Below are 18,607 nucleotides of genomic sequence, written 5' to 3' on the forward strand. Positions count from 1 at the left end.
CGGCTCCTCGCTCAGCGCATCCCGGACCAGACGCAGCGAGGCGGCGGACCCCGCAATAAGGCGCCGCCCCATTGGCCGCCGCAAAGGGACACCTGACTCGCGTGACCCGAGGAGGCGGGCAGGCGCAAGCGCAGTCCCTCCGCCGTGAGCGCCGCTCCGCCCGGGCGAGCCTCCCCATCCGCAAGCAGTCTACCGGTTGCGGCCTCCGCCTGGGCCCGTCAGTCTACCTCGGGGCTGCTCCTGACCGTGGAACCTCCATCGTTGCCGTTCTCGCTCGAAAGCTGGCACTGCTTCGCCCGGACAGAGACCGAAGCCCAGGAGGGCAGTTCAGCCCCGCTTATCGGCGGAGAAATCCCGGAGTTCTTAGTCCGATGACTCTAAACGGGAATAAATCCGAGTCTGACCTTCCTTCTAACTTGCACTGATATGCAGCCTATCGATTTTCATCTCCAACTACAAATAAATCAGTAAATGCAGCAGCCCTCGGTGGCATCAGAAGCAACCTTCAGAATTACCACAAAACAGGTCACTGGAATAAACAATCTTTAAACTTTGTTGCATCTCAAAAGAGAAATACGTTTTATCACTTTGGAACCTCTGTCCTAATTACATACCTCCAAATTATTCATGGATCAGACCAGAAGGCTGCTTCCCAAAAGCGATTTGGGCAAAATGCCTACTCTTCTCTGCTGCAAAGCCAATTCCTTCCGTTTTGGTTAAGAAATATATAAGCCATGAATGCATATTTCAAAGAATGAAAGAACGTTGCTGTTTAAGTCAGGAAGCAATCTGGCCTTTAAAACAAGCTATTAACAAATTTGTGATTTCTGTGCAACTTTAAGGGTTCAATGAACAGGAATACTGACGTCTCAAGTCCAGTGATGAATCGGGGCCCAGAATGCACCTCCTTCTCCTTCTAACCAAGAAATCCATTTAAGACTAGAAAGGCATCTCTTGATATCAGACACTTTAAAGGGGGGGTGCTTCTTTGCTACAAAATGTAAACTCTTCAAAGTGGGCCTCAACTTATCATAAATATTCCTAATTATAAGTTGTCAGCTAAGTAAAAAGATGTTTGCAGTGAACATTTTCTCTAATCAAATTTGGATTTACTATCCAACTCCTTCTATAGAAAATGCTAGAGACTGCAGGTTTTGAAGCAGAAATGTTGTTTAAAAATGCACTCAGGTTTTTCACATAAAAATTCATCAAAACAGCTTACAAAATGTGATCTAGCTATCATTTTGCCATTTTTACATAACTATCCATCCATTTTGTTTTGGGGGACAGGAAAAAAAAGGTTACCAAAAAGTTTCTTGGCAAAAAAACGAACAAACCCCACAATTTTGCCTTCCTCTACAGTTAGAAATGATACCAAGGCAACAGTAGGAAGGAAAAGACTCTTGCCCATTCAGAAGCTGGAATTGCACATCTTATGGCCAATCCATTACGCCTACATCGGGCTTAATCCCCCTTGTTAAATGTCCAGCACCATCAGTTCTCTCCTCTAAGAAAAGACAATCTCTTTCTCTAAGACCTGTTTCTCTAATAAATATAGAAATCCCCTCCATTCCCACCTCCCAAAATAATGGGCTCTCTTTCTAAGGCTTCCACAAGCCATGGAAAAGATGAAGTGTTGGACCAAGCTGGAGCCGAGCCTTCAGCGAATGGGCCGGTATGGAAACGCCACGCCTGGCATGAAGGCCTGAGCGGGGTGAGCGGCATGGGCAGGGTATCCAAGCGGAGGGGTATGGATGGGGGGATAAAATCCTGGGGGCAGAGCAGCGTGGGCTGGAGGTTGGACTGGACCCGAAATCACCAGCTGGAGCAAGCTGTGGAGGAAGGAGAAGAGACATGCCTCAGTGTGCGATGGGTTAGCATCGTCCCCCTGCCCCGCTTCTGTCAAGTATGGCACCCTTCCTTACTTGTTATGTGGCAGGCCAGAGCACACTGTCCTTAGATTCTCTGAAAGCAGAGGACAGAGTAATCAGAATAAGAAAACCAACATGGTCCGTCTGCTCTATTACCACTGCCCCAGCCGAGACTGCCCCAGGTGGCCTGACCGAAGGCTGCAGGAACAGAGGGGAAATCAGAAGCAGGAAGGAGATCGGGAAATGGAGATGCTCCACTCTGTCCTCCTTGTTCCTCTGCCTGAGAGCAAGGCCTTGGGCTGACCCTTCACATGAATACCTACCCCTTGTCCAAAGCAGCACTCCGGAGGCCATGGACACCTGCAAGACCTGGGCCAGCCGGTCCAGCGCCAGCTCGATCTCCTTGGCTGTGTGGACAGGGTTCAGCTTGTCAGAGAGAAGGCGCACGTCCTCCACCAGGGAAGCCATCTGCTCTCCAGTCACCAGCCCCAGGCGCCCATACAGGTTCTTCTCAGTCAAGTGGCCCTGAAGCAGCATCAGCACCTGGAGGATGCTGAGGTGCAGCCTGGAGTACAGCAGGTGGCAGTCCCCGTCAAGGCTGTCCGGCAAGTCCATTTTCCCACCGAGGGCCCCACTGGAGGGAGGCGGCTTCCGTCTCTTGTAAGCCAACGGGGCTTTCACACACCAGCAGATCAGGCCACAGAGTGGGGTGAGCTCCAGAAAGCCAAGGGGGGGGCTTGTTACAATTGGTGTGTTCAGAAAGGTGATCAGGATCAATCGGGGATCTTCGAAGATCCAGGAGACGACCATCTCCAGCAAATCAGGGGAAGGGATAAGGTCATCTGGAAAAGTGGGTAAAATGTTGGTGGGGAGGTAAGTTGATTCACATGTGGCTTGGCTAACATACGTAGGAACTCTTGGGTGGAAAATAGATTTAGATTTTTTTATCTTACCTTTATTACTTTTACAAGTAATTCAAGGTGGGGAACATAACCAATACTCCTATTTTCCACACAACCACCACCCTACGAGCTGAGTTGGGCTGAGAGACAGCGACTGGTCCAAAGCCACCCAGCCGGCTTTCATGCCCCCAGGGAGGCCTAGAACTCCCATCTCCTGGTTTCTAGGCCAGTATCTGAACTGCTACACCAAAGTGGATCTTGGTTGTTCTAGAACGGTTTGTGTTTACATATTCTAGAACTGGGGCACTAGCATCCCCTTACTTCCAGATGCTGCCTCTGCCATTGTCTGTCACGGCGTTTCAACAATGGCCATATTTATTTCACTACAACTGGTGAGAACCTCTGAGTACCATTTCCCTGTGAAACACCCAAGGCAGCTAATAAGGCAGGAAAGTTAACGAAGACTGAATCTGTGTTAACGAAGCAAAAGAAACACAAACACTCATACAAGTGGCATTTGGTAGACTAGAAGAGCCGACTGCTTAGTCACTACAAGGAACCTACCAAGAGGGTGGGGACACATCAGCACACCTTGAGGAAATCGGGATCCCCGGAAGAAACCCTGGGACCATGGGTGAGGTGGTTCACCCCTGGCCCTGACCAGGAATCTGGGGGCCTTTGTACACACACATTACAACGTCCCAGCCAGGTACACGCATTACGTCCGGCTGGGAATCGTGCGGCACATACAGGATGGCTGGACGTGGGCAAGCAGCCCCCATGGTCCCTCCGGCAGAGAGGAAGGTACCTGAGGACAGGTCGTAGAGCATGACGACGGCCGTGATGAACTGGCAACAGAATCGAGGGCTGGTGCTGAAGACGTGCTGGAGGGTCTGGACGGAGCCGGGCCCCAGGCTGCAGTAGTCGTCCACCAGGGCCCGGGCCAGCCTCACACAGTAGACGGCCGGGGTGCGCTGCAAGAGAGGGGCCAGGCCCGGGTCAGGGTGGGCGGCTGCGATGCCCGCCCCCCCCGCCCATCTCCCGGGGCCGCACCTGCAGCCAGGAGGCCACGCACTCGAGCACGGGCACCCGGCCGACGGCCACGGCCACGGAGACCAGCTTGCCCAGCAGTGCCATGCGGCTGTCGTCCGCCTTGTTGCCCTGCGGGGCGAAGAGCGCTGAGAAGACCACCTGCCGCACCGCCTCCTGGCTCTGCTCCTGGAAGTAGCCGCAGAGGGTCTCCAGCAGCTGCAGCTCCTGTACCGCCGTCAGCCTCTGCGGGCACAGCGGGGCGTCAGGCGCCGGCTGGACCCCGCCGGCCCCCTCGCGCCCAGCCCGCCCGCCCGCCCGCCGCCCACCTTGGGCTGCGCCCCGCCGCGCTCCTGCAGCGCCTGGAAGACGAACTCCTCCAACAGCTCCACCGGGCCCGCGTCCCCGGCCGGCAGCGCCGCCGCGCTCTGCAGCTGCCCGCTGACCAGCACGTCCAGGTGGTACAGCGCCTCTTTGGCGGCGCTCAGCGCGTCCCGGCGAAGCAGCGCGTGGCGGACCTCGCTCATGGCCGACCTCACCGCCGCCGCCGCCGCCGCCACCCGCCACCCGACGGCGGCCCGCCCGGGCCAAAAAGGGCGGAGCTCCGCAGCGCCCCCTGCCGGCAACGCCGCCCGCCGCGCGCACGTGGCCCGCCTGGCTCTGCAGCTCCGTCCTTGAGCGGGTGGCGCGGAGGGGGCGATGCCAGCCCGCCCGCCCGCCGGGAATCCGGGGAGGCCCGAGCGATGCCTCGGCCTTCATGTCCCCGCCATTCAGGGGAGCCGCCCCTGCCGGGCCCCCTGGGGCGCTGCCAGCTGGCCGGCTCGGCCCGGGAGCTGAGAAGCCGGCAGATGCGCTTCAAGGCCCCGATAAGGGTCGCCCCGATAAGGGCCTTGATCCGGAGCTGCGGCTGCGAGTGGGAGAGTCGTGGGCGAGGTGGTCCAGCCCAGGGGGGCAGAAGAGGCCAGGAGTTGCCCCTTCGAAGGGCTCCCCCTCTTCAGGGTGGCGCAGCAGCGCCCGTGCTCGGTTCCTCGGTCCTCCGCTGACAGAAACCGCCCCTCCAGCAGGCTCGGCACCTGCTCACTCCGGGCTGCTGCTTCCACGGGTACGGGCCCCTTTTTGGATTAATGAACACCAGTCCACGTGATCGGACTCAGCGAGCCCATCGAAGAGGAGGATGTTCGTGCCCGTTTTGTGTCCTGCCACCGTTGCTCTGCTCTTCCATGCAGGCATTTGGCATCAGGGTTAAAGTGGTTGATATACAAGCAACAGTCTGGGTGCTATCACTTGGGCAGTTGTCCCACATTTTCTCTGCCGTTGGTGCAATGCCCGTCTGCTGCGAGACTGTATTGCTGCTGACGTGGTCAAGAAGGGATATGCCCAATGCCAGCACCTGCTCAGATAAGGAACAAACAGCTACCAAGGCCAGGGGTCCAGCCTATTTAAGGGAGCTGGGAAATCAGCTACCCCACTAGCGGGACTGGACCTGTGCAGGTAAGGAGCAGCTCTGTCTCTCCTGGAACAGATTTCAAAGCCCCCCTTTGGCTAGCCCAGAGCATAAGGGGACCCCAGCACTAACTCCTTGGCTGGACAGAGGGAGCTGGATGTTCCCACTTAGACATCACCCTAGACCCACCTAGAGAGCTAGTTGGGGGCAGTGGTGAAGGTGCTGGCCAGGACAGGGTGAGTTTGGCCTTCAGTGCCTCTCAGATTGGTCCTTTGGTCCTCAGTTCTTGGCATGCCTCTCTGTGCCTTCACCTGGCTGCCTCTCTACCCTACTGCCTGCCAGGAAAACCGGCCCTAACAATTGGACGCAGCAGTGCTACCTTCAGAAATTCTAAGCCGCATATTGCGCAGGACGGCATCTGTCCAAAATCTTCCTGGGCAGAAATGTTCATTTCTCAGCTTGTTTTTAGCTCATTCACTGCCCAGCTGAGATGCTCGTAACCGCCAAGCCCTGGGGTATCCAACTCTGCCAGCTAACCAAGTGAAAGCCTTCCAAATTCTCTTCTGACTTTCCCCAGGGATGGTGAAGCACCCTCCCCTGCCCCAAATGTAAGCTTCTAAATCCCAGTGGAGTGCCACCTTCTGCAATTTGTAGCAATTCTGTAGCGTTCATGGACACTTGGAGTTATTGAGCGTGGCAAATGCCTCTGTTGTAAGTTTTCAAGCGAATCAAGCAAATTCCCCTTGCATTTGACTGATGGCTGAGCGTACCTGCTGCAGGAGGCTCATGTCACTATGAGCATTGTGCTAGGCCAGCTTTCCTTTTCACCCTGTTTGCATAATGTCCTGTCAACGCACCTGGAATGCTTCTTGGTTGCCCTGGAGGGGAATGGCAGAGAGTGCAAGGCACAGCATAAGAGAAGGCACAGCTGCCTCCTGGGGGCGCCATTATGTCACCTTCCTTGCTCCCTTGTCTTCTACAGGACCAGGCATGAAGACCTTCTTGCTGGCACTCCTTGGAGTGGCTTCACTCCTGCAGCTCACCCTCTCCCTGAGAATCGGCGCTTTCAACATCCGGGCCTTTGGGGACAAAAAGCTCTCCAACCAGACCATCTCCAGCTTCATTGTCAGAGTGAGTCGCTCTGGCTGCACTGGGGAGACTCCCATCTGGCAGCCTGGCCCACCGCCCTCTCGTGCCCATTCATGGCCTAGGTGCAGCATTCCTTGGGCTGGGGCCCCAGCTGCCTCAGAGCTCGCCTGCCCCACTCGGCCAGATCTCTCTCTCTCTTGCCCTGCAGCCCTCTGTTGCTGCAGACAGGCTCCTCTGTTTTGTCCCTCCAGATACTGACCGCCTACGATCTTGCCTTGATCCAGGAAGTCCGAGATGCTGACCTGAGTGCAGTCAAGAAGCTGATGCACCTAGTCAATTGGTGGGTTTCATGACAAAATGTGGAGCCCCCTCCATAAGCAGAGGGAAGGAGGGCAAAGCCTTGGGAACACTTTTTCCCAGTGGGTGGATTTTTCCTGGGGGGGGGGGGCTTGAGGAAGTACAGAGTTCAGCAGGCCTGGTGGAGATGACCTTCATGGTCTTTCCTCCCCAGGGCATCGCCAAATGCCTTCAGCTATCTGGTCAGCAAGCCTCTGGGGCACAACAGCTATAAGGAGCAGTACCTCTTCATTTACAGGTAAGGCCTCAGGTAAGGCCAGGTGGAAACAGATCATCCAGGCAGCTGTCAAGGAGATCCTGAAAAGCTCATCTGCCACCAGTCAGTTTCTGGATCTCAGCAAGTCTCCTTTTGCTCACTATTCTGTGCATTAGTCTCACACACACACACAAACACACACACCCCAGGCTTTGAAGTCCTTTACTGTTGTTGCTTTCTTTTGTATAGAGTAATTATTTTTCTGCTTTGTTCTTAATGGCCTCAGGCATCCTTGGTGGAGAGATGGGAGATCAATAAAAATAAATGCCCTCCATCTTGCCTTCCCCTCTGCTCCTCTCCCTCCCTGCCCTTCCCCATCTGCCCCTCCAGCTTCCGAGGGGCTGATCTTTAGCAGTGGGGGAGGACAAGGGTCACCGGAGGGGGAGAAACTGGTGGCTGCTGATTCTCTTGGTCCAGGCGGGACAAGGTCTCTCCGGTGGAGAGCTACTATTACAAGGACGGCTGTGAGCCCTGCAGCAACACCACCTTCAGCAGGAAACCCTTCATTGTCAAATTTGCTGTCCCTCAAGCAGGTGAGCAGCCCTGTGGTCTTGCTGGGCTTCTCGGGCAGCCTGCAGGCTTGGCAAGCCAGGCTGTGGCCCGCTGGCCTCTTGCTACAGTTCAGTGCAGCAAGGAGTAAAGGCTGGTGCAGGCCAAGCAACTTCTGGGGGAGGGGCAGCCCCACCCAGAAGTCCACAGGAAGTACCTGGGAAAGGCAGGCATTTAGGCTCGGGGGGGGGGAATCTCTTCTGCAAGCCACCTTTCCTTTTTGCCCCCCCCCCAGAAGTGAAAGAGCTGGTCCTGGTGCCCCTGCACGCAGCTCCTGAAGCTGCAGTGACCGAGATTGACGCTCTCTACGACGTCTACCAGGATGTGAAAGGCAGGTGGGGGGCCACGGTAAGCGCCTCTCCTGGAGGGGTTCTAGGGCCCTTCTTTCTTCAACACAAAGATGGTGGGCTGCGAACTGGTGGAAGAGTTGCCATCCACCCCAGTGCTGGGCAGGCACATCCTACTCTTTCCCCTGGCAGGATACTCTCCTCCTGGGAGACTTCAACGCCGGCTGCAAGTACGTCCAGGTGGAGGACTGGCCCTCCATCCGTCTGCGCTCCATCAAGGACTTCCAGTGGCTCATCCCGGACACGGCAGATACCACGGTGACCAACACCATCTGTGCCTATGACAGGTGGGGGCAGGAAGTAGCAGAGGGGGAGATGGCGTGCACCCTTACTGTTTCCTGCGCAGGCGGCAGCTGCTGCATTCAGTGCTTGCCAGCCAGCCATGGTTGGGACCGACTAGTCTTATCACCAGCCAGCTCTAATCAGAGACCTCCTTGGGAAGGCCAGGAGCAGCCTCAGAGCACTTACCTGCCAGGCCCAGATCCTAGGAGGAATGTACTCTTATTTGGGCAGGTGCCCAGCAAGGGCCTCCTGCCCCCTCAACTGGCACAGTTCCGTTTTAAAACCATCTCCCCTTGCTTCGTCTGTGATTAGCAACCCCATCGCCAGTTCACTTCACAAAGCTTTCTGCTCTTCCTGAGCTACCGGTCACCTTTCGGCTTCTTGTGCTCTTTCTCCAACGGTGTCTGGCTGCAGGATTGTGGCAGTGGGTTCAAAGCTGAGAGAGAGCATCTTGCCTGCAACAGCCAAGGTGGACAACTTCCAGAAGACCCTGAAGTTGAGCTCCAAGGATGTGAGAGTTTCTTCATAATTTCTGGGGGAGAGGAGAGAGGAGGGGTGAAACATCTGGCAGAGGTCAGGAGAGGTTGTCTGAACCTGAGAACTGCCTCTGTCCTTGGAACATCCCCCTCCCCCGACCTCTTTGACCCCTTCCAGGAGAAAAACTACTTTGTGAGTTGAAGCAGTTTGAGACCAGGGGATGAAAGCTTGTTTTTTGGATATGACTCCGAGCTCTGCCATAGCCTCCCTCATTACAACAGCGGGCTGGTGTTTCCAAAGTTCTCTGCTTCACCCAAATCTTGATTTCGAGACACATTATGGAAAGTTTGCTTTGTGGCCTGCTGCCCATTCTTAGACCACTCTTCACACAGCAGTGCTGAGCCTGATCCAGAAATTTGGCCCCTGCTCTGACATGTTTTTGCCCTTGGCAGGCCTTGGCTGTAAGTGACCATTTTCCAGTGGAGGTGACCCTAAAATCCACCTGAGCCCCCCTGGCCCAAGAAGGCCACATCCAGCCTGCAGCCCTGTCCAACTACTTCAAAGATGCTGCTCGGATTGCCTCGGAGCCCAGCATGACCCTTCTCAGACCCAGGCGACAGGCGAAACCTCAACAGGTTCTCTTTCTGACACAACAGAAGCTTAAATAATAAAAAGATTAGCTGCCTTCAAATGCTTTTATGGACTTGGTGAGTGACAGCAAGCTGCCAAACTGGAAACATTCATAGAGGGCAAATGAGCACCGGGAGAACATGGATGGCTCCCAGCTGCTAGGAAGGTGCCTCTGCCTGGCCACCCCCCTCCAAGGCAGCCAAGGGCACGTCCCTTCCAGACAGACTGCCCAGACCTTTCTGGGCCCAGGAACTGTGCAGAGAGAAGCTATGCAGCCTGTTGCCCACCCTGGCCTGGCTGCTGGCCGTTGGGACCTCCACCCAGCCTCCTGAAAAGTGCCAGGAGGTACCTTCATCCTGGATGCCTGAATGGCTGAAAGGGGCCATTCCACTCCCTGGGTTGAGGGGCTGCCCCCCCCCCACTCATTGCTGCCTTGGCTGCTCATCAAGAGTCCTCGCCCCTGGCAACCCCTTGAGGCTGAGCCCAGGTCCTTAGCCTGACTCCGAGGCCTCGGGTGATGGGGAAACTCCAGGACTGCTGTTGGCCAGTCATCGGGGCCAAGACCGGAGGTGCAACCCACACCGGCTCGAGAGATTGCAAACCAGGGGCTCGTTCCCAAGGCCACTCACATCCCGTAGAGCAGCCAGTTGTGCAAGGCGCAGCAGCCACAGCAGTTGTGAAAGATGGCTGGCCACTTCCAGTTGCTTTCACCCGTTAGCTCTTCCATCCCCCTCACCCGGTCAGCATCCACCCTGCTTCTGGGTTTGTGCACCTGTCAGGCAAATGGGCATCTTGGACACAAAGGCTGGACGCACACATCGGATGAGACCGTAGTCGCCACAACTGAGTTACTGTAATCTAAGGACCACCCACCATGACTGGGTTCACGTGCGACACCAGGCCCAAAGCAGATACATCGTGTGTGAATGCAAAGGGTCTGGCTGCGTAGACATCTCTAACAGGCCCTGCTGAGCTCCCAAGGGTTACCTGGATTCCCTCAGGCCCAGTTCGAGCATTTTGGAACTGGGGGTGGCCATCTTGGTCCACAAACAACTCCATTGCTCTGTTTTGAATCAGGACCCTCATCCCTGCCTGGGAAGAGCAAGCAGGGGGCTCTACCCCTCCTATCCCCAATGGGCATTCACACCCACTTCTGCCTCCACTGACCCCAAGGATGGATCCACAGGACAGTCTCCCCTTTGTCTTCCAAGGCTGCTGTTCAGGTTGCTCCACGTCCCACCCCAGCCAGCTTCTTGCACGGCACACTCAGCCCTCAGCAATCCTGCTCGGCACGTTTTCCACACTCCATTTTAAAACCCAATTTTAAAATCTGAGTGACAGTTCTATAATTGAGAAGTCACTGGGCAAACCAAGGATAGACTCAGTACTTTGGGCAAGAGGCAGTGAGTCTCCAGCTAAAATCCAACTGGTAAATTCTCGGCAAACCTCCATGCTTAGCAAGTTCAACCTGTTGACCATCCAAGAGTTGAGCAATGGTTCTGTGTGGGAAGGAAGGAAGAGCAAGCCCTGCGCAACAGTTCCTGCGGCTTTGATGAGCCAAGAGCTGCCGAGGCTTTGCTTCCCAGGGTGGAGTCGGCAACGCTCGGAGCATCCTCTCCGCCCCCACCAGGGCAGGGCCCTTGCATCACTGCAGCCAAGTGGTGGTGGGGGCATCTCCTCCCCTTAATACCTGGTGCAGTTTTAAACTGAGGGAGAACCTGGATACGCCACGGCTCGGAGGGAATTTAGAGGCTCTTCCAAGCCACCTTTGGACTCAGTTCAAGGTAGGTGCCTCCTTGGTGGAGGCCTTCGAATCTCCCTGGCTCTGCCCCTGGGGGAGGGAATGGCCATTTCTCATTTCTCACTCCCTCTTCGATGGGGGTTCCTTCAAGGAAATGAACTGCTGGTAGGATTGGCACAAAGGTTTTGGTGCTCGCAGCCACAAAACCTGGGAACAGATTGGCAATGGTCAGCAGCTGGGATGGCTCTAATGAAGAATAAGCTCTCTCACAGAAGGGGGAAAGTAACACTCTGACCACTCTAGTTCCTTGCTCAGCCCCTAAGGTGCCCTGCACCAGAGGCCCTCCATTGTAGGGAGGCAGTCCAAAGTCCAAGCTGCGGACCAGCGGCAAGGAAGGGACCCAGCAGCAAAGCGAGGCAGTGCCAGCAGGAAGGGCTCAGCCAGCTGCTTCCCCAGGTGTAATGGGTGAGGGAGGAAAAGAGCGTGGCTGCCCCAAAGGAACTGGGGAAATGAAGACAGGCAGTGCAGCAGAGTGGTCAGCTTGAGCATGCATCCTTCATTATGTTACTGAACTGGTTTGTTTGGCATTTATTGTGGGCAATAAATACATTAAGTCAGATGACAATGATGTCTTGTCCGACCCATCAGGACCCCATGGACAACATTCCTCAGGCCTTCCTGTCCTCTACCATCTTCTGGAGTCCATTTAAGCTCACACCTATAATTCAGTGAAATCTGCTGGGCTTTTTTGGTCTTCTCTGCTGAATCTCTAAAGAGGCCAGAGATGCCATCTGCCATCAGATGGGCAGGGGAACCATAGTGCAGGGCTGCAAAGCCGAGCCCCAGGGACTGTCTCAGGCTCCCCATTTGGGGAGGAACTGGGGTGAGCTGCATACGGTCAGACGAACAAGATTCCCAGTCTGTGTCCTCAGGAAATTCAGGAAGATCTGGGCTGACTTTGCAAGAGCCCCAGGCGGCCCAGAATGGCTTCCGTCTCGAGTTGCCCTAAGGGGAGCTTTGGAGAGGCTCTTCAGATGATCTGCTGCTCCTGCATATATCGTGGGTTGCACTGGGAACACGCCTTGACTATGAAAGCGGACAGAGCAACGGAGAGCCATCTGTGCACTGTCAATGCAGCCCCACCACAGGTTGGGAAAGCTGAACAAGAAGTCAAATTGCAGGTAGCCACTCTCTGCCTCGCCCACACCCCTCCTCCTTTCTCCCTCCTTCAGGCAGCAGCATGAAGCTAGTGGCCATCCTGCCTGGGCTGGCCTTGATGCTCCAGACAGCAGTGGCCCTGAAAATCTGTGCCTTCAACATCCGGAGTTTTGGAGACAGCAAACTGTCAGACCAGAGTGTTTCCAAAATTATTGTGAAGGTGAGGGCAGGTTAATTCTCCACCACTTGCACATTAGGGGTCAGATGGCAGGCCAGCTCAGGTGACTTGTCAGTAGCCACTAGGCATCAAAGTCAAACGGAGCCTGCCCACTCAAAGGCCGTGGTGCTGAAAAGTATGGTGGGAAGAAGGGCCCTCCCAGAGATCCGCCTCGGGGGGCTGCTGGCTCACACCTGGCTAGGGGGCCCTTCTGCCCACCTCCCCATGCCAGCACCTGCTGTTCACACCCAGGCTCTGCTCGCCCATTTCAGATCCTGTCCAGGTATGACCTTGTCCTAGTGCAAGAGGTGAGGGATACCGATCTCAGTGCAGTCCAGGAACTGGTGGAGCGACTCAACAGGTAACGAAGCGGGTTGGGATTGGCAGGACAAGGAGTGGGGTTCATGGCTGGTTTTCTCCCTTGCCAAATGTACTCTCGGGGGTGAAGCAGTGCCCACCTGGTTTACGCAGCAAGGACTGAACAGGAGGAACTCTGGGCAGGTCGTGATCCCTGCCCAGCTTGGAAAAAATACCCTAAGTGCTGAAAGGGCCAGCCTGGGATGGGGGGGTTGCTTGGTTGCCCTGTTCAAATCACAACCCTGGGGTTGGCGCGTTCCGGTTCTTCTCTTGCAGGGCCTCCAAGCACTCTTACGACTACGTGATCAGCGAGTCACTGGGCCGGGAGAACTACAAAGAGATGTATCTCTTCCTGTACAGGTAGGACTTGCAGAAAGTGCCCTTCTCAGAAAGCGAGCTGGGCGAATCGAGGATAATTTAATCCAGGATGCAGACAAAGCTTCTGATAATGTTTCTCACTGTGGGAGCCGGCCCCTTTCCCACTCCTCTCCTTCTTTCACTGCCTCGGCTTCTCTTCCAGGACACAGAGCTTCTCTCTTGTGAACCAGTACCAGTACCCCAACCCTGACAGCACCTTCAGCAGGCCTCCGTTCATTGTGAAGTTTGCTGCTTCTGGCTCAAGTGAGTGAAGCCAAAGGCTGGACCAGCTTCACACCAGATTAAGAGCGGTCGTTGACTGCAGTCCAAGCCAGGGAACAAATAGGACTAAGGAAGGAATGCTCTGGGAAAGCAGGCAGGAAACCAAGGGTCCAAGACAACAGTCCAGAAAACAGATCCACAAGGCAGCACCTTCCCAGAGCAGCCATTCCTGTTCCTTCCCTAAAGGCTTCAGAGCACGCTGATCCTGTCCTCTCCTGGGGACAATCGTGGAACCCGTGCCATTTGGGGCACTGACTTGGTTCTTTTGCAGAGAACGAGCTGGTGCTGGTGCCCCTTCATACCCCCCCAAATGAGGCTGTGGCAGAAATCGATGCTCTCTACGACGTCTATCTGAAGATCATTGACAAATGGCAGACTGACGTAAGTAGCTGGGTTCCACAGGGCGAGGAGAGACCCTGCCGCTTGCTGTGTGTGTTGCAGGCAGAGAGGGGAACCCTTATCCGGTATCAGTACCCACGTCGTTCTGCTGCTGCTGCAGTAAATGCAGAGAACTGATGCAGACGACTGCCCTACCGCAGCAGCAGAACGATGTGGGCACTGGTACAAGGTAAGGCTTCAAAAAACAAGCCATTATTCAGGACATTTTTTGGCCCGTGCAGAGGCTTCTGATGGATCCACTCAACTTCTTTCTCCAAACTGGCCTCCTCCAGAAGTGCTGGGAGTCACAGTCACAATCTGAGGCTGGCAGGAGGAAGGAGGCTGGGTGCCAGTGTTGCAGTCTTAACAAAAGTAGCATCAGCCTTTACTGTCCCAACTGTACAGCTGGGAGAGGGCAGGAGGAGAGTTAATCAGGGCAGCCAGCTGGCCATCCACAGAGGCAGGGAGAGCCCCAACCTGGGCAATCCAGGAAACACACAAGAAGTCAACCTCCGCACCTTTCCCCTGACCTGTTGCTTGGCAGAACATTATGTTCCTGGGGGATTTTAACGCCGATTGCAGCTATGTGGGGAAGAAAGACTGGAGCTCCATCCGTCTGCGCACCAGCGAGGTCTTCAAGTGGCTCATCTCAGATGACACAGACACCACCGTGGGCAACTCTGACTGTGCCTACGACAGGTGAGGGGGGCAGTGGCCCTTCACAAATGCTGAGGGCAACAGCTCTCCAGTACCCAGGACTGGCATCAGAGCCCAATTGTCCTCCCCTCTGGCTCCCAGAGACCCTCTTACAAAGGGGCACATCCCCAAGGAAAGCTCTCCTTCACTGGCATCATATTTGTGCTTTTAGGATTGTTGTGAGTGGCTCGAAACTGAGGAAGTGGATTGTGCCCAAGTCCGCTAAAGTGTTTGACTTCCAGAGGGCTTTCAAGCTGAGCCAAGAGGAGGTAAATAGTCACCCTGGAAATACTGACAATTCTTTAACTCGTCTAAGCGTTCCAACTTAAGACCCAGAAAGATGCCAATCTACAACTAAGGATTATTAATTAAAACTACTGCCTACCTCCTGGGTACTTCAGATCCCAGGCAGAGGAGAATGGTCACCACAAAATGATGCCAATGATTTGAAGTCTGTAATCACACTTATCCTGGTGTCCATCTCTTGGGTGGTGGTGTGTGTGTGTGTGTGCGACAAAGGCTCTTTTTACACTTCTACCTGATGTGGACCCCTCAAATCAGGGATGCAAAGTCAGCCCTTGGATGTAGCTCCATGCCCTGCATCACACAAGCAATCCCTCTAGTGATTTCAGTTCTGCTCCATGCCCCTTTTGTGCTTGTCACAACCTCAGGGCTGCCCCCAGGGGCAGCTTGGCCTCTCAGCAGCCAAGCTCCTAATGCTCTGTGTGTGTGTGTGTGTGTGTGTCTGCCCGCTGTCCCAGAGCCCCAATCAGCCTCCTTATGCTGTCCAAGGGCTGCCCTGACCTCTCTTGCTTTTTCCTTATTGTAGGCTCTGGCTGTCAGTGATCATTTCCCAGTGGAAGCAGAGCTGACATCCCCCTGAAGTGCTCTGTGGCCAGGCTGCACTGCCTTACCAGAGTGGGCCAAGAGGGGGTATAGGGCATCATGCCACAGCCCCAACCACCCTGCAGGAGCCAGTGCCACATATCCTGCCTTGCATGTCACCTATGGATTTCCAGTGAGTTGGGTTCCTTCTGGGCCTCGTGTTGACTGGGATCTGGGCTCCTGAAGGAAGGGCTTCTTCCACGTTTCTGAGCTGGAAATGCGCTTGGATCTCCTCCACAACTGCTTCAGCCTGAGCGGTAGCCACTGCCTCCAACAGAAGCCCATCTTTCCAGCTCTTTTTCTGTTGGGTCTCCCTCACCTCCTACTTTCCAGCCCCTGCTAAGCCAGAGGCAAGCAGAGGCCGCTAGAAAGACCAGGATGCCCGCTTCCCAGGTCAGGTCTCCCTCCAGCCAACTGGACAGGCCTTGTCCTTTCACACAACTGGAGGGGGTCCAAGTGGGGAAGGCTGCGATGTGATCTTGTAACAGGCTGGAGATATACAGCATAAATCCTTACTTGGCTACAAAAGTTTTTTGTGTAATGATGGGTTGTGCAACTATGCCTACAGCTTTTGGACAAACAGCATGATAAAAAAATAGTGACTCAGCAAAACAGTTCTGCTTTTTTTTTAACAGACAGAGTCATCCATTCAGAAAACAGCAGAACTCAAAGGAATTTCTGCTCAGGGTGCGGAGTACAGAACAAACAGCCACCTGGTGAACTTTAAAAGCATTCAAGCCACTCGGGGAAGGCAAACTCTGCTCCCCAGTTCCCGTAACTGATGAGAACAATCCCTGTGCAAATAAAGCAGCTTGAGCAGCTCTTTAGAACATGCAAGACCACCTTCAAAGGAGAAATTGCTTTAGATGCACCCATAGAGAATCAATCCCTAGATACGAATTCCCCAAAGGCTGGAAAAAAGAGACCAGTCAAATAGAAAATTGCACACATAAAAAACTGGGGAAGTTTCTGGCAGTGGCCATCCACACTGTTCTACTCTCACAACCAGATGCCCCAATGGGTGCCCTGCTCCCCCCGCCACCCCAGGACACCTCACAACAATTATCTGAACCAGTGAGGCTGCTACAATAGGGTGGGGGGAGGGGCACCAGTGTGCAAAAGGCCGAGCTAGAAAAGGCGGTGCAGTCAAAACCCATATAGGCAGTGGGGTGGCCAGAGCAGCCACGGTAGGCTTGCTTGCTTGGCAAAGATGGCTTAAAGAGAAACAGATCCAGAGGCATTCCCACCAGCAATGAGGTAAACAGTCTCTATTGTTAAGGATTTATTGGCAACTGGCATTCCACCTGTTTCTTAAGAAGACAAAAAGCTAAACACTCCCGGGTAGCCTAGCTGCCTTCCCACAATCATTTCTAACCTGTTCCACCATCAGCTGAGCCCTGAAGTACAAACTCCAGCGACAAACTATGCAAAAGCCATTAAAGTCAGATATCACACATTCAGTCTTCCGAGGCCAGAATAAGGCAATGGTGAGGCTGCCAGGGAGACAGCCCTCAAGCTCTGACAAGCAGGAAGGCTCACCCCTCAAGCCTTCTGTCTCAACATCTCCATGTACTTCTGGAGAGACTTCTGAATAGCATCCCTGGAAATAAAGCGCACGAAGTCCTGGATGTCAGCCTCGCGATGCATCAGCAGGTGGTCAAGTGCTTGCTTCCGTAGGGCGGACTTGGTCAGCTGTCGGGAGTGATCTAGGCACAAGGACAGGAAAAGTAATGAACAGGAGGGCTCTGAGGCAATTAGGTTCTCCCTAGGCACAAGCAAGGAGTGGGGCGGCCTAGAGTCCTGACCTCAAGCAGGAGTCTAGGCCTGGGTCTCCCACCTGGAATGGCTAGCCACTGGGCCATGACTTCTGCAGCTCTGGCTTGGATCTTCTCTTCAGGCACCAAGTCATCCACAAGACCAATTTTGAGGGCTTCTTGTGGAGAATACAGGAGTCCCAGCTGGAGAGAGCGCTCGGCGGCCCTATGACCAACAGTTTTCACCAAAGAGTCCCTCAGCCTGAGTACAAAAGAGACATTCAGACAGAAAGTGTCCTCCAGCTACTGGAGCCAAGCCAAAGCTGGTTTGGCTTAAAAAGAGGCTGACAAGAGCTGGGAAAGATCCTGCTGTTTGCACAGCCTCCTCCATCCCTCACCAAAAAGGGGCAACGATGCCCAATCTTGTCTCATTCAGACCAATGCTGTACTTCGGATTGTCAGCCATGATCCGGTAGTCACACGACAAGGCCATGAGGCAGCCTCCAGCGGGGCTGGAACCCTGCGAGGAACAGAGCTGCATTGGCCCACGAGCGGCCTTGGCGGGGGTCCCTGCCAGGCCTGCCTCACCATTGGTTGGCACCCCCCCCTTCCAGCCTCCCAGGGCCCGAGAGCCTCGGAGGAAGGCAGGCTTCAAGGGACTATTGCAGGCAGCTGCAAACGGATCAGCAAGGAAAAACCTCTTCGGGGGGGGGGTCGGGGGGAGCGGAACTGCTGCCATTCGCGGCTGGTCAGGGGCATAGCCCCCCCCAGATCAAAGCAGCGGCCTTTCCCATTTTCGGGAGGGGGGAAGCGGAGCGGAAGGGCCCCTTCACAGGCAAGCAGGGCCGCCCCGGGTCTGGGCTCTTCCTGCAGCTTGGGGAGCCCCGTCCGGCGGGGTCGCCCAGGCGCGACTTACGTTGACGGCGGCCACGGTGGCCAGGCGGCTGCCGCAGAGGAGGATCCAGAGTTGCTGCACGGCCCTCCAGAATTCGCCCAGGCGCTCATCGCTCCGCCCGCACATCTCCGTCACGTCCAGCCCTGCCGAGAAGATCCCGGGGACGGCCTGCGGGGAAAGGCGCGCGCGTCTCTCTCGGCCGGACGGACGGCCGCCGCCCGCCCCACCCCGGCCGGCCCCGACCTACCGAGGCGATGACGAGGCCGCGGCAGGCCCGGTGGTCCTCCAGCTTCTGCAGCGCCAGGCAGAGCTCGGTCAGCAGCGCCAGGCTGAGCCCGTTCACCGGCGGCTGCTGCAACCGCACCACTGCCACGCCTGCGGGGAAGGGCGCGTCAGAGCCCGGCGCAGACCCGCCGCCCCGCTCCGCCGCCGCCGCACTACCCACCCGCGCGCTCGTCCAGCTCCACCAGCACCGGGCTGGCCCCGCTCATCGCGCGCCTCGGCCCCGCAGGGAAGGCCAGACGAGTCAGCGGGCGCGAAAAGGCCCCGCCAGGCCCGGCCAGCCGTCCCACCAGCCGTCCCACCAGCTTCCCCGCCATCGCCGCCGCCATCTTGCTCGGGATTGACGTGCCATCCGCCCCAAGGACGTCCCGC

The 18,607-nt window shown here is 55.6% G+C and overlaps 4 protein-coding genes across 4 annotated transcripts; 2 read left to right on the plus strand and 2 right to left on the minus strand.

Moving 5' to 3' along the window:
- Nucleotides 1–1,114: 1,114 nt before the first annotated feature.
- On the minus strand, nt 1,115–4,329 carry CUNH7orf26 (chromosome unknown C7orf26 homolog). The gene is made up of 6 exons (XM_015811993.1): nt 4,132–4,329; nt 3,827–4,048; nt 3,582–3,747; nt 2,195–2,713; nt 1,926–1,965; nt 1,115–1,832 (listed from the first exon to the last, which is right to left on the minus strand). Exons 1-6 carry the CDS (start codon nt 4,327–4,329, stop codon nt 1,661–1,663), a joined length of 1,317 nt encoding a protein of 438 aa, XP_015667479.1. The 3' UTR covers nt 1,115–1,660.
- Nucleotides 4,330–6,236: 1,907 nt separating this feature from the next.
- LOC107284001 (deoxyribonuclease-1) lies at nt 6,237–9,188 on the plus strand. The gene is made up of 8 exons (XM_015811994.1): nt 6,237–6,377; nt 6,587–6,675; nt 6,847–6,930; nt 7,366–7,481; nt 7,733–7,845; nt 7,977–8,131; nt 8,541–8,637; nt 9,056–9,188. Exons 1-8 carry the CDS (start codon nt 6,237–6,239, stop codon nt 9,107–9,109), a joined length of 849 nt encoding a protein of 282 aa, XP_015667480.1. The 3' UTR covers nt 9,110–9,188.
- Nucleotides 9,189–12,214: 3,026 nt separating this feature from the next.
- LOC107284003 (deoxyribonuclease-1-like 2) lies at nt 12,215–15,318 on the plus strand. Its single transcript, XM_015811995.1, has 9 exons — nt 12,215–12,352; nt 12,622–12,710; nt 12,983–13,066; nt 13,227–13,327; nt 13,373–13,377; nt 13,619–13,726; nt 14,268–14,422; nt 14,592–14,688; nt 15,249–15,318. The coding sequence occupies exons 1-9, from the start codon at nt 12,215–12,217 to the stop codon at nt 15,300–15,302; spliced, it is 831 nt and encodes a 276-aa protein (XP_015667481.1). The 3' UTR covers nt 15,303–15,318.
- A 1,255-nt stretch (nt 15,319–16,573) lies between these two features.
- On the minus strand, nt 16,574–18,564 carry ECI1 (enoyl-CoA delta isomerase 1). The gene is made up of 6 exons (XM_015811957.1): nt 18,399–18,564; nt 18,201–18,328; nt 17,975–18,121; nt 17,457–17,578; nt 17,142–17,320; nt 16,574–17,010 (listed from the first exon to the last, which is right to left on the minus strand). Exons 1-6 carry the CDS (start codon nt 18,562–18,564, stop codon nt 16,847–16,849), a joined length of 906 nt encoding a protein of 301 aa, XP_015667443.1. The 3' UTR covers nt 16,574–16,846.
- Between the last annotated feature and the right edge of the window lie 43 nt (nt 18,565–18,607).

This window comes from Protobothrops mucrosquamatus, unplaced genomic scaffold (assembly GCF_001527695.2).
Source record: "Protobothrops mucrosquamatus isolate PMUCROS unplaced genomic scaffold, P.Mucros_1.0 scaffold60, whole genome shotgun sequence".
Lineage (NCBI taxonomy): Eukaryota > Metazoa > Chordata > Lepidosauria > Squamata > Viperidae > Protobothrops > Protobothrops mucrosquamatus.

Coding starts and splice junctions, on each gene's coding strand:
- CUNH7orf26 (XM_015811993.1), bottom strand. CDS start 4,329: ATGAGCGAGGTCCGCCACGCGCTGCTTCGCCGGGACGCGCTGAGCGCC. Junction 2,714..3,581: donor GCTCTACGACCTGTCCTCAG/GTACCTTCCTCT, acceptor CCACTTTTCCAG/ATGACCTTATCCCTTCCCCT. Junction 1,833..1,925: donor TCTGGCCTGCCACATAACAA/GTAAGGAAGGGT, acceptor CTTCCTCCACAG/CTTGCTCCAGCTGGTGATTT.
- LOC107284001 (XM_015811994.1), top strand. CDS start 6,237: ATGAAGACCTTCTTGCTGGCACTCCTTGGAGTGGCTTCACTCCTGCAG. Junction 7,846..7,976: donor AAGGCAGGTGGGGGGCCACG/GTAAGCGCCTCT, acceptor TTCCCCTGGCAG/GATACTCTCCTCCTGGGAGA. Junction 8,132..8,540: donor ACCATCTGTGCCTATGACAG/GTGGGGGCAGGA, acceptor GTCTGGCTGCAG/GATTGTGGCAGTGGGTTCAA.
- LOC107284003 (XM_015811995.1), top strand. CDS start 12,215: ATGAAGCTAGTGGCCATCCTGCCTGGGCTGGCCTTGATGCTCCAGACA. Junction 12,353..12,621: donor TTTCCAAAATTATTGTGAAG/GTGAGGGCAGGT, acceptor CGCCCATTTCAG/ATCCTGTCCAGGTATGACCT. Junction 14,423..14,591: donor TCTGACTGTGCCTACGACAG/GTGAGGGGGGCA, acceptor TTGTGCTTTTAG/GATTGTTGTGAGTGGCTCGA.
- ECI1 (XM_015811957.1), bottom strand. CDS start 18,564: ATGGCGGCGGCGATGGCGGGGAAGCTGGTGGGACGGCTGGTGGGACGG. Junction 18,329..18,398: donor GGAGCTGGACGAGCGCGCGG/GTGGGTAGTGCG, acceptor CCTTCCCCGCAG/GCGTGGCAGTGGTGCGGTTG. Junction 17,321..17,456: donor GGCATCGTTGCCCCTTTTTG/GTGAGGGATGGA, acceptor TTTTGTACTCAG/GCTGAGGGACTCTTTGGTGA.